Genomic DNA, 14,394 nt, shown 5'->3' on the forward strand with positions numbered 1-14,394 from the left:
TGTGTGATCGGCTCTAAGACTTCAAGAAGGTCTGCTAGGGATTGAGGTCATAACATTCTTTATCTAAGTCATATGGTTATTGAGTGAATATTAGGACCCTGAAAAGGTTTTCTTACTCTCAAGCTTAGAAACTGTGATATAAATGGAAGATTCGTGGCCTTTAAGGTCAAAGACCTAGGATTTATAGCCATACTTATACTGTACTAGTATATTGGTAAAGATCCTTAACATTTATTAGGTCTTAAATAAGGATTCCTATATATTTCAATCCAAAGAAATATCCTTATATAATAACATATTTGGCTCAAAGATCCAAATCCATTATATTGTCAAAATACCAAATTACCAAATTGGAGTGAGACGCCCTTGTTCTAAGAGGTTAACTGTAATGGCTAGAGTGAAGGAATCTCTAAATGGGTATGCCTTCTGGGCATACAATAATATACGATTATAGCTCGCACAACATCTCTGAAGGTTTGATTTTTACTAGTAGGATGGTGGACAGTTTCCCAAATGTCCTTTTAAAATATCAATATTCAGATCCAATCTTTCAAAGGCCAATGCTAAACTTTTACTTTATACAGCACACTGGACAAAACACAGAACCAAAATTTAGTTAATAAACCCTAATTTAAAATCACGGAAAGAAAAACAGATGGCCAGATAATGCCACTTCCATTTCTTTGATGGAGCTAATTTATTAATGTTTTCATGTATAATTTTTTCATAATCATGACTTCTTATATTGAATATTTGTCTACGATAAAAGGTTTAGTCATGAAACACACCTTTTCTGAGTGTTTGAACTGACGCCAGTAACTATCATACATGCGCTTGGTAGTCCTCTCAGGATAGCAGGTCACTGTCTTAATGTAAACCTTCAGGCTTCGTTCAAGTAATTGATTAACTTCTCCATAATCATAGTCATCATACCTATAAGCAATATGACAACAAGCTTTAGAATGACAGAATCAAAATTTCTGATTTCTAAAATTATACCAAGACACAATAATTATCTAGTAATTAAATACCAAACGCTCATTCGTTAATTCACCTAACAAATAGTTACTGAGTGTCTATTATGTGCCATGTTACTGCCCCCTAGGCACTGGTGATACACAAATGAACAAAATAGACAAAAATCACTGGACCCGTGGAATTTAAATTCTACTGGAGAAAAAAGAAAGAAATGAAAAAGAAAACCATACAATGTATCAGACAGTGATAACTGCTATGGAGATAAAATGCAACTGGAGGCCGGGAGGGGAATTGTGATTTTAGATAGAGCGGGCAGGAAGGCTTCTCTGAGATGCTGACATTTGAGCCCTAAGGCAGGAGTCTAGGGCTTCCCATTTCAAGGAAGAGAGGATAATCAATTGCGTCCAATGCTACTGACTAGTCAAAGAAGATGCTACTGAGAACTGACCATGGCAAGGAGCTATGCAGAGGTCACGGACAACCTCAGTAAGAGCAGCTCTGTTGACATAACAGGAGTAAAAGCCTGATACTGCAGTCGGTTCACAAGAGAATGGGAGATGAGAAAATGGTGACAGTAGACACACAAAGCTTTTTCAAAGAGATTTGCTGTGCATGGGAGCAGAAACATGAGGCAATAGCCAGAGGGAATAGAAGGATGAAGAAAGGATTTTTGTTTTTTTGAGATGATGAGAGAAATAATAGCATGTTTATATACTGATGGGAAAGATCTGATTAAGAGAGTAAAGTTGATTATGCAGGAGGGAGAAGGGAAAATTGCTAGAACAGGGATCTTCTGAAGATGAGAGGAGATGGGATTCTATGCCCAAGAGCATAGGAGTATAGACAGTTCATCCACAATATGAGAGAAGAAAGAGCAAACAGGCACAGAGGCAGATACAAGGGTAAATGTAGTAATGGGAGCTTGTGGGATTTCTCTTCTATATTTTCTGTTACTTTCTAACCCAAACATAATGCTTAGTTTAAAAAAAAAAAAAAAGCCTCCAGGATTTTATATAAACTTTATTTAGTAGCATCCAACAGAGAAAAATAATCACCATAATATTTGTTATTTATTGTCTTGAACATAATAAATATTTATTGCAACTGAATTAAAATCTATTAGTGTTTATTTTTCTTAATTAGGTTGGTATAATATCTGTTTTAAAGTGTGATGATTCTTTCTAGAATGGTAAATGGGCAAATAGCAGATTTATTATTTACCATTGTAATAGTGTCCTTTAGGTGGACTATTTCATTATTAGTTGATTTTTCAGGAAATTTGGGATCTTTTAAAAAGTTATAGAAACCACGTTGCTTAACAAATTGAATTTTAATTCCATTCCATAAAGGCTTTCTGATACTATATCAGAAAGGATATAGTATAGAGCCGACTGAATGTATCCATTCAGTTGACTGAATGAGGATTTTCTTCAGTCAACTGAATGTATTCATTCAGTTGACTGAAGGGGATTTTCTCCTTCTGCAAATCCCTCTCCATAAAAGTCTTCAAAACCCAGCTCAAAAAGGATGTTCTCCAAAAGAGCTTTCCTGATTAGACCATTCAGTCTCGTTCACTCATTGACTCCCTGTCCTCTCAATTCTAATTTTCTAAATTTAGAGACCACTAATTTATATTGACTTACAGTTTCGTTTCAGTGTTCTTTTTTTTTTTTTTTTTGCGATATGTGGGCCTCTCACTGCTGTGGCCTCTCCCGTCGCGGAGCACAGGCTCCGGACGCACAGCCTCAGCGGCCATGGCTCACGGGCCCAGCTGCCCCGCGGCATGTGGGATCCTCCCGGACCGGGGCACAAACCCGTGTCCCATGCATCGGCAGGCGGACTCTCAACCACTGTGCCACCAGGGAAGCCCCGTTTCAGTGTTCTTATGTGAGCTTTATGAGGGAGGACTCTACCCTAGTTTTATTTATACCTTAATTACCATTCCTCCAAAAACTAACCAACCAACCAACCAGCACTTCTTACTGCCATCTAAAGGGACATAATATATACATTTTTAAATGTCCAGTTCGTCCAGTAAGGTTTCTCAAATTGAGTGATTCTCTCCTATCCCCAATGATTACTGATATTCTTTTCCCTTCTTAGTAGATTCTAACTACTATAGTTGTATATGCATGTTAAGATTTGTAACAGCTAAACAAAGAAAAATGCTTTTCTATAAGACAGAATTAATTTTTAAAAATCAGAAGTCCACATGTAATATTTTCTCCCCAGAAGCATATACTTCTCAATGGGAGAGAAGTAAGACGCATGCCAGAATTTTCACTTAGAAACATATAAAACTGTCTCCATGATGACCATACCTGATTCCGAACATACAGTGAACGTAGTTAAATAAAGCTCTGCGCAGCATGGTTGTGTCAACATCCTCATGGGTGGCCATAGTGTTATACGTGAGATTGTAGACCATGCGGAACTTCTCATCAAGAAGATGTCCAATGTCAGAATAAAGTCTGTTCACCAGGGAGAACCCATGATTTTCCCAGGTATAGTCCTAAAAACATAAAATGTATCTCCAATTACAAAATGGTCACTCTCCATTTAAAGTCTATGTTTTTAAGTGTAACTACTGAAGCAAGTAAGTGGAGATATTTCAAAGTCCGTAATTCTTTCACTAATTCCAAGTTTGCAGCTTTACCAAGAATGCTTCACATCAGTTTGTAGATGGGAGTGCTGTGCTGTTTCCTCAGTGGGTCCAGGGTTCGGCACACTGGTGATGAACTCTGGTTACCTCCTGTCGTCAAGTACTATGCAAACTATGCCGTCATTTGGAAGGACCCCAGAAGACCTTGGAATATTCCTATGTGACTAAACCTACTCAGTGACACGGATGGTTAGCAGATCATATGAAGCAAGCATGGAGGAGTCTGTCATTATTCACACTCATTCTCTTTTTATGAACCACATCACTACTATGGCTCTTTTCTAGGGCTGGGGAGGGGCTGGCCCTTAAGCCCGTAACTACTGATGTACATGATTTTATTACAAAATGCCTTTTTATTATAAATGTGAACATATCACTCAATTTCCTCCCTGCCCTCTCCAAAAAAGGACATTAAACAACTATCATGTAATAATGCAAGTAACTGAATAAAGCAGTTTCCTTTTGCCTTCTAAGGGGGTTAATGTTGAAATAATAATCCATCACCTGGGACATCAAATTAGACAAGGCCAAAAACTAGGTTAAATAAAGATAGTTACAGATTCTATCGAAATGCTCTATTAATTTATTTAGAAGTCAATTTATTTACATTTCAACATTTCACAATTAAAATGAGAGTATCTCTTCTCCAGTTTCTCTGAATTAAAGGCATCTCCTACCTGAGCTCGGAATGTTGGCAAATGCTCCTCTCCTCGTCTGGCAAAGTCTTCATACCCAAAACCAGGGTCTTCGATATATCGGGAGACATCAGATGTTATAATCATGTCATCCTCAAAATCTAAGGACAATAATGAACAACCTAGTGTTAAGGAAACCATACGGAGTTAGAACAAATGAATCAGCTTCATTTTCCTCCACTTTTTCATTTAGCTTTTCCATGGCTTTCCAAAGTGACAATATTGACTACATGGCTTAAATTCACATAAAATACCTTTACCTGACGTTTTGAATACAATTTCATTACCAAATATTGGCAATTGTAACATTCAGCTGTAGTTACCCAGGCAAAAAATTGACTAAATATCTAAATAGTAGTAGTCAAGGATCAATACATGTGTTTTACTTATTTAGAAAAGGAAGATAGCACAGGCCTTTGAATATAAAGCTTAAAAAAATTTTTGATCTTTCCAGGGGATGAAGTAGGATGTGGGGAAAGAGAAGGGATGAGGTGAAAGACCACTTAAAATTGAGCTTAATGTTAAGATGAATTTTATTAAAATCAGATGGTGTTTCATCTGGATGTATTCACAGTGAAAATTAGTTCAATAGAGTTCATTTTTAGCTTACAAAGAGGCATCCAGGGAGAACTTGTAAGGGTTCACAATAGGGAGGAAAGTAGACTTTTGGGGACCACTATTATTCCCTGAGTTGATTTGGGTGCTAGTTAAACAGGAAGGATCAGTTTGTGTGTAAAGTTCATTAAGTTTTACACCTAAGATACATGCGCTTTTCTGTGTACATGAAAACAAGGTATACAACACATGAAGTAAACAATGTGCTTCTGAGACTGTGATTAGAATATTATCAAAATGGCATTCAGAAAGACAGAAGACTATAATAATATTTTAAGACAGTTGACTTCTGTATACTTGATAATATTAAAAATTTACCACTGAAAAATTGTAAATGCCCAATGCATGTTAATTTGATTTAAAGATAATTCTTTTTTAACTTATTTTTTTTTCCTAGGTTAGTCTGTCTTTATAATTACTCTTTTTCTGATTTCAACCACTAAAAGGGAATGAACAACCTTTATTTACTACCTTCTACTCTAGAAAATGAACACATATTTTTCAAAATAAAACACTAGTTTCTTCCACATAAAGAACAGTATTTTCCTAATAAGTGTTTTAATTAATATTAAGTAAATTTAACATTTAATAAATAAATAAATATTAAATAAGTAGTTAATGAAACAATTTTGTGACATAATAAAAATTACAATCCTCAAGTAGACAGTCTTGAGTAGACAAGTGCAATTACAGTAATTCATCTGAAAGACCTAATAGACTAGTAGTACCTGAATTATCTTTAATCTTTGCTATTCATGAAAATCCTAGCAATTATTCTTTTCTCATGAGTTTTGACCCTTCCTTAGTTCCCTTGGCATGGACTAATTAGGGTGCTTAATATAGGCAGGAAAGCTCAAGTGCCCAGGCTACCCAACCTAGGAAGCAGCTTATTAAAATCTTACGTAACTTATTACACATAAAGAGAAGAAACTAGCATTTGTTGAGTACTTACAATATACCAGATACTATGCTATGTACTTAATATCTATTTTTTCATTGTTTCATTAATATGAAAAGAAATATATACTTAAGAAATAATATGAAAATAAATATATACTTAAGAAATATATACTTAAGAAATAAAACTAACTGTAAGTTACTAATACCATTATCAGTACTGAGTGTCAGTAATGAATACAGTGTGGGTTAGTTTAAGATGATGTGGGAAACTTGTACACATTAAACTACTTAAACTGATCTGAAGCTTTTAGGTGACTTGCAGTTCTCCGAAGAGAAAGCTCAGGCTTCTTCCCACCCAACCCCACAACCACTGCCCTGTCTCCTTGTGCTCCAGCCTCTGTTCAGATAAATAGAAACACTTAAAAAATGGTGTTTTCAATGCATTCTCTCCTAACATGTATGGACGACGTTATGCTTTCCTGAATTCAGTTCATCACGTGATAAATATAAATGAAGCCAAAAATGTAAAATGTAGTAGCAATCACTGAGGCTGCTATGAAAACTAGGAGTCTTGCGGGTTAAACCAAGACCAGTGAGTAAGTCTCTGATAAATAAGTTCTATAAACTTATTTTATTTATCAGTTCTATAAAATAAACTTATTTTATAGAACTGATAAATAAGTTCTATAAAATAGTTCCTCTCTTGAAGTGATCTTCCCCCTACACTGTACAGCCAGGTGGTCTAATTTGGCGGACATCGATCCTGGAGTTGACTATTACACAGCTGGCTCCTTTGACTTTGCTCTTAGCTTTTGTTTTGCTCATATATATTTCTAAATTGTCACAGGAACTTTAAACATTTTAAAATAAACAATAAAGAGTAAAACCAAATATGATAGAATTTATCCTACAAATAATATCCATCTATTCATTTTCAAATTAGGAGTCAGTCAAGATCTGTGTTCTAGACAATTTTGTCCATAGAAGGAAATATACAAAGTTCTCTCATACTACAAATATTTTTTTCCTAAATTTACCTTAAGAAGTTAAATTAAAAAAAATGCGTCTGATCGACAAATATAAAACTCTAATCTTAATTCTATCTAAACAAATATTTCAAACTCTGGACTCAAAATATTATTTTACATATTACTTGCATTCTTCTGCTCCTAAGAGGTGGCTACTAATATACTACAGAAAATACTGTGTTACAGTAATGGAGAACCATTCTAACTTGGAAAAAAAAAAAAAAAACAACAATAAAAGCTAGTTAACTCTGTTATCAAGCTACAGAATTCTCCCCTTGTAGAACAATTTAAACATTTATTTTCTCCAAGAGGTTTGAAAAACTATTCTTAGAATCTCCGCATGGAATCTAAAATGCTTTTATCACACTGATCAAACCAAGAAACTTGTTATAGGGAAAAATAAATTTCTATTTCCATTTTAAAACGTAGTAAGTCTATAAAAATAACTCAATTAGCCACATACTGAGTCATTTTTCTGTTATCTTTGTGTGACCCGCAAATTCAGTACTGGGAATGGTGAAGAGTTAATAATGAAACAATTTATTTCCTTGAATAATTTATAAATGACGCAGCCTTTTCTGTTAAAACCAGAACATAATTTTTGGCTAGGGTCTAAGACTTGCTAGTCAAAATTCACTATAGAAGCTAGAAGTCCTTGCTCAAGGGTCCAAGAAGGTAAAATATATTTTCAATACTAAAAAAAGAAACCTAAAAGAAATAAAACATTTATATGTCCTTTAAGCTCTAATGGTCTTAGAGAAGCTTTAAAAAATTAATGTCTATGCCACGTTTCACCGCTATTCAGCTCCAAGTATTTTCTAACCATTGTAACTTTTTCTTTCACTCTGTGCTATTTAGAAGTATACTGCTTAATTTTTAAACACTTGAGAAGTTTCCAGTTATTTTTGTTACTGATTTCTAGCTTACTTCCATTACAGTCAAAAGTTATGCTCCATGAAATTTTAATCTCAAAATTTGTTGAGATTTGTTTTATTAACAGTATATGGTTGACATTGGGAAATTTTCTATGTGCACTTGAAAAAATGCTATATGTTGCAGATTGGGATATAGTGTTTTATATATGTCAGTTAGCTAAAGTGTGCTAAATAAGTTTAAATACTCTCTGGATTTTTGTCTACTCACTCTTTCAGTTATAAAGAGGTGTATATTAAAATTTTTCATACATACACACAAAAATTAATGTCTAAAAGTGAACAGATATTACTAACCTTAATACAATTACATTTTAAAATATTGGTTTACCTAGAAGGCTCATTACTTTCCTTTGTCCCATTTGTTTTCCCTGGATGATTTTTATAAACAACGCTTTTGATTTTAACTCCCAAATATATGCTGATAACTTCCAAAACTTTATCTTGAGCTTAAAAGTCTCTCCTGCTCAACACTTGCTGCTCCAAGTGTGGTTTGCTGACCAGCAGCACGGGCATCACTTGGAGACGTGATAGAAATGAGGCTTCTCAGGTCCTGGCCCAGATGGACCAAATAGAAATCTGCATTTCAACAAGATTCCTCAGTGACTCAAGTGCACATTAAAGTTTGAGAAGCACTGTACTAGATGTCTCCCGACTGGAAGCTTTAGAGACATCACAACTCAACATGTCCAAAATAGGGCAGGTTACTTGCTCTTTAAGGTTAGAAAGGTCATCATGATAAGGCCTCTACCTACCTAATCAGCTTCCTCCTCACATTACCTACCTCGTGAGTTACGTCCTAATGCAGAACCACTTGCTTCTGCACCCAGCATCCTGTTTCCTTACCACCGTGCCTTGGCTCAGGCAGGTATGCTGTTCACCACCAACTCCCCATCCCCCAGCCACTGTCAGACTCCCTTGCACTCAAGTGTCTAAGATTTAGCTTCGAGCCAGGCAGCTGGAGGAAGTCCTCCTCTAGGACCCCTTCTGTCCACACTCCTCCCCCACCACGACTGGGTCCACATACCCTTCACATTCTGTCATGTATTGTAATTATTTCTTTCTCTCCCACTAGCAATGAGAGCCCCCCCAGAGGGCAGGAATCATGCCTTATTTAGCCTGGAAAGCTTAGTACCTACCACCCTGCTGAGATTACATAGGGTACAATAAATGTTTGTAGTATGAACAGTAAATCAATAACCAAAACAATAAGCTTCTTTATATTTGGCATTTCCTGCTGGTTAGAAGCTCTGAGAAATTATTACTAAATATACTCAGTTTGGTAGATAAAATCTTTCATAATAAAAATCATTGGGGAAATGATAAAAGGGGTTCTTGTTCTTCCTGGTAAAACTTCTGAGAGCTATTGGTCAACGTCATATTTAACAAACATAGCCAAATCAATTACCCTCAGGATTTATGAGACTGACTAGCTTTATGACTAGTCATTTGGAAGCCCTCTTTTAAACCAAGGGAACTGTAAAAATAAATGTTATGTAGATTGATGACTTTGAAGGGTTTAAGCTTTCAAAGTCTACTGAGTCTATGCTATTTTAATAACATTTACTATGTGGTGTTCAATATCTTTTTTAGTCATAATTGGAAAGTTTCTCTCCTATTTCAAAGTCTCTCAGAGTATTAGGAAAAAAGTGTGCTCTTAAGACTAGAGCAAAGAAGCCTAGCTTTTAATACAGAATGAATTCCTCCAAATTTAATCTAAGAAAATGACCTAAATAATATATTTTTATAAAATTCCAAAGGTTTCTCCAAAGAAATGCAAATGCAAGTGCAGTATAATTTTAGAACTAATCTGCAAAAAAGTGGCAGTGTTGAGAACAATCCTCCCACATAACTCCCCACCCACAAAAAAGGCAGAGATAGTTCTTACAAATTACATCTGTCGAAACAGAATTTTACTTATCATTAAAAAAAATTACAAAAGTAGGATGGATTAAATATTCCTATCTAACCTTATAAGCAACTGGTCTGCTCTGAAAAAACATTTTATTCAGGATAGAATATGAACTACAAAACTGAAGTACCTCTCAACTGAATCTGAAATATATTCAAAGCTACACCAACATAAGAGGGGAAGCAATGGCATCAGGGTCAGGTAGAGGAGAACTAAATTAAAGGAACGTGGTAGTAAAACCGTTTGGACATATCCATATGGAAAATACTGAAGGTGGTCTGTCAGGGTTCTAAGAACAACTAAAAGGCAAAGACAGTGAAATAAAAAGCACCTGAATGAGGAAATGAATGAAAAGTATCTCCAGAGACCACAAAAAGACTTTCTTTCTTCTCCTTCTCAAAGCGAGTGGTCATTTCTTCCTGAGATGCCTCTTCATCTTCCCTTTCTTCTTGAAGCCTTTTCATTCTTTCCATTAAGGCCTCTAGCTCACTTAGAGAATCGACGATCTGGAGCCAGAGAAGATAATACTGGGTGTTATTAATATTAAAAGTTGTTCCAGCCAATGTCTCCATCTCCCAATGTCACCTTATGCATAGTGGCACTAGCAGAGTTATTAAGTTCCTAAGTGGGTTTTCCAGTAACTCCAAAGAAAATCATATGACAAAATCAAACATTTTCAGAAGTGTAGTGTTTCTGCTTCAGCTATAAATACAAAAAGTTTATATGAATGGATTTATTTAATCTAGAATTCTAGGATTTGGTATATATTAAATTACATTAACACTTATTTTGAAAATTGAGGCAGCCTTACGATTTGTAATATGATTTGTAATCTATTTGCTTTAAAAGCTTCCTTAAGACAATTCAGAACTTCAGGTACAGGTTAAATTTTTACAGTAATAAAAATTATATGAAATATTTCAAGTACATAATATCCTGTTTAATCAGATAAATTCTCCAGATTTTTTTTTTTTTTTTTTTTTTTTTTTTTGCGGTACTAGGGCCTCTCACTGTTGTGGCCTCTCCCGTTGCGGAGCACAGGCTCTGGACACGCAGGCTCAGCGGCCATGGCGCACGGGTCCAGCCGCTCCGCGGCACGTGGGATCCTCCCGGACCGGGACACGAACCCGTGTTCCCTGCATCGGCAGGCGGACTCCCAACCACTGCGCCACCAGGGAAGCCCTCTAGATATTTTTAACGTAGCAAGTTAAAAGGCAAAGTAGTAAAGAAAACAGTTAAGAAAACTAACCCCAAAGTTGCTGCCTGTTAGAGATGCATTCTCTATGTTGTTGTCATTAGCGAGATCACACACACAGAAATTGTTGACTGATATTAGCCTGAATCCATTGGAGATTTCTGGATCTCTTTCTGGATTGATGCCACTACCAAAAACAAAGCTTGCCAAAGCATGATAATGTGCCAGTAGGACCACAGCATGTACCAGTTCGGGCAGAGACCAATTATTTTCTCCGGTTTTGACAAGTTTCTGAAATGAAAAAGCAAATCAGAGTAAAAGTGAAAATCATACAATGCTACAAAGCAATTTTAGAAAGTATGGAAAAATCTATAAAATTTCACATGTCCATTTATAATACTTAAAATTCCCTTTAAACATGTTTCATATATTAAAGATACAGCTTTGCTCAAACAATGTTACATTAAACCTATCTAACCTAACAGCAGAAGTATGTTGTGGCTTCTCTGAAATTCCTTATATATACAATGGAACTTCTGCTTCCAAAGCACTTTTACATATTATGCTATTTTAATAAGGTATTTTAGAGAATCCAAGAACACTGAAGCTACTTTAAGTAGGGAAGGGACTTTAAAGATTCTCTAGCAAAATCATTCATTTTATGGTTTTAAGGTAGAGACTCTACCTTAAAAATCACATAAAAATTTATTCAGTAAGTTAACTTTTAGTTATCTTTTAGATATCTTCTCTGACGGAGGAAGAACCTATAGCAGATGAGAGAAACTGTAGAATACTAGCTCACATTTGAAAGGACATAAAGAATATCAAAGCACTTTTTTATACGTTATTTTACTGAATCCTCCAGATGAATGATGGAATCATAAGTGAAGCCATTAAAAGCAGTAATCCCTCCAATACCAATTCCAGCTGTTAATCCGTCAGGGATCCTCTCCCATCCATCTCTGTCTATCTGTCTGTCTGTCTCTTTCTCAGTGCATGTGGATGTGTGGGGATATGTCCTGCTGTGCCTTCACCCCCCCACCCCACCACAAATGTAAAACCTTCATTTGTTTCACTTCACAGCTAAAACCCAAAACCAAAAAACTGCTTTTGCCTTACTCTCCATTATTTAATTACATACAAATTTAATATATTACCAAAAGCTCAGGGGAAAAAAAGGGAAAATCAATCATATTCTACCACTCTAATGTAACTTTTACATATCTTCTTTTATTTTTATAAGTAGTATTATATAATCCGAGTATACATACATTTTTCTCTGCTTTTCAAACTTTTTGAAAAGTGCAATGTTCATGGGGCTCCACTGTCTTCTATTAATTATTAAGCATGGGCTATATTGTAGCCCAGGACTATATCTCCATTCCCTTACATATTCAAATTGCTATAACTTTGTTCATATTTTTATAAACAATCCCTAATAGATAATAAAAGTCTGAGAGTATGCATATTGACAAAAGCTAAGTTTGGTTTAACTGGGTAAATAACTAACAAGATGAGGAAAAAACAAAACAAAACAAAACAAAACCAAGGACATTTCTATGCATTAGAAGCAGGGATTTTAAATACCTAAGGCTTCTACTGATAGTGATTTAGATGATGACTCCTACTTATTGAATAGTGACCAAGTGCCAAGCACAGTGCTAAGCATATTATACAACAACCTCACCCTGGAGGCCTTTCACAGACACTCCTTTTGAAGGGCAAGTGCTCCAGTCAATCACAGTTCTCTCTCTTATCTAAGTTCTAGTTTCTAGAGGCACGTAAGCATACACACACCAGTTAGCAAATCATTTTTATTTGCAAAACCACTTTTTCAAAATCTTAAAATTATGAAATGTTAGAACTAGAAAAGAGTTTAGAACTCATTCAATCTAAGTCCCTCATTTTATAGCAGGGTGAACTACCAAGGCCCACAGAAGTAAACTTACTAAAGGTCACAAACTTGTGGGTAAAAAAGTTAGGAGACTAGAACCCAGGTATCTTATCCTGCTAGTGCATGTTCTTTGTTCTATCTACGGCTTGAAAATAGGAATCAACTTTTCTTATAGCTACTCGCTAAAGCACTAGTATAAACTAATTACTGATTACTTGAAGAGAAATATTCATTTACATTTAAATTAAACCCACTGACTTTCTAAATTTATCTTTTTTACACATATTATTACACTATTTTTTATTTTTCAAGTTCCTAATATGCAAGTATTTAAAATTAAGTCTTAAGTAAAATACTTAAATAAAGAATTAACTCTTAGTGAGAACCGTTAGTAAACTATTTTTCTTTTCCCAAAAGAAACACTCAGTACCTGAATGTGCTCTTTTGTGATCAGCCAGGGTCGGTGTGCTAACAGCTTGTTTATTTCATTAAGATTTTTCAGTCTTTGTGGTACATATTCCAAACCATTCAACCACTCAGCAATACCTCCTGTCTTTAAAAATTCATCCACATGCATGTTTATTAAGTAAGAACACTGATGTCTAGCTGCAGCCTGAAACACAAAGAAAAAAGTTAGTGGATAAAATAGTCATGGTATGGTCTTATTCTACTATTACTAAGCCAATCGCTGAGATAGAGTTAATTTTTATAGCTAATAATTCTTTTCTTACAAAATCCTCTTCCTAAAACTTTCATCACAATGCTGTCATAGATTCTTGAGTCAATACATAAAGCTGATACTTTATATAAGCTAATGTCACAAGAAGCCAATTACTTCCCATCCAGAAGTGGTACGGGTCAAACTAGAACCCATTTTCTATTTATGTTAAGGAAATACATATCCATTTCATTATGGTAAATGATATCAACTGTATTCTACCTAAAAAGCAATAGAATCTCATTAACTTGTATGTACCAATTCAGAATGTATGCTAATTTGAGTATTTCTCGTACTCCCTTTGAGATAACTGTGAGTCAGCCTTATCTGTGCCCATCCCCCTATTGAGGTGAAACTGAAGCTCACTGACCCTTTCTTTCATATGTAAGCCAGCGTCAGCCTTGATAAGTTGGTAAATCCACGCAAAACAGACTTTTCACCTCTCATTTCCTCAAGGCTGCTTCTCAGTTCAACAGTATTGTTTTATTCTATTTTCTACATCTTATTTCTCTCTTCATTGGTGACCATTCTAAGTTGGCTTTCGGCCTTACTGTCATCAAAACCTTAAGCTGAGTAATCTTTGTCAAGTTCATCATTTAATAAAACACAGGATGCAGCCCTTTTTTGTTGTTTAAAACTTCAGTGAGAGCATAAACAAATTAAACTGGATAAAAACTAACTCTTGGCTGGCTCTGCTCACTCTGCCAGCCCAGCCGTTCCACTAACCCCTCCAAATATATAGCACTTGCATCTTGTCTTCTTCTTTCCTCCAGCAATAGTCCAACTGTAGCACTGCTTCTACCCTTATTACTCCTGCTGCCTATCACCCCAATTTATAATTCTCCCCCCCAAACATTAACTAGCT

General features: G+C 35.4%; 1 protein-coding gene across 2 annotated transcripts in view; it reads right to left on the bottom strand.

The window, feature by feature from the left end:
• SESN3 (sestrin 3) overlaps positions 1-14,394 on the bottom strand; it is a 74,005-nt gene that overhangs the window by 9,294 nt on the left and 50,317 nt on the right. The window contains exons 4-9 of one of the 2 annotated variants that reach the window (XM_027087816.1): positions 13,242-13,424; positions 10,972-11,208; positions 10,054-10,228; positions 4,318-4,457; positions 3,300-3,490; positions 789-933 (exon numbers count right to left, since the gene is read on the bottom strand). In XM_027087816.1, the coding sequence (XP_026943617.1) occupies positions 789-933; positions 3,300-3,490; positions 4,318-4,457; positions 10,054-10,228; positions 10,972-11,208; positions 13,242-13,424 (1,071 nt within the window). The remainder of the gene's footprint in view (positions 1-788; positions 934-3,299; positions 3,491-4,317; positions 4,458-10,053; positions 10,229-10,971; positions 11,209-13,241; positions 13,425-14,394) is intronic. The other variant, XM_027087817.1, reaches the window with a different exon arrangement.

The sequence above is a fragment of the Aethalodelphis obliquidens genome, unplaced genomic scaffold (assembly GCF_003676395.1).
Source record: "Aethalodelphis obliquidens isolate GAN/ISIS:26980383/991018 unplaced genomic scaffold, ASM367639v1 scaffold60, whole genome shotgun sequence".
NCBI lineage: Eukaryota > Metazoa > Chordata > Mammalia > Artiodactyla > Delphinidae > Aethalodelphis > Aethalodelphis obliquidens.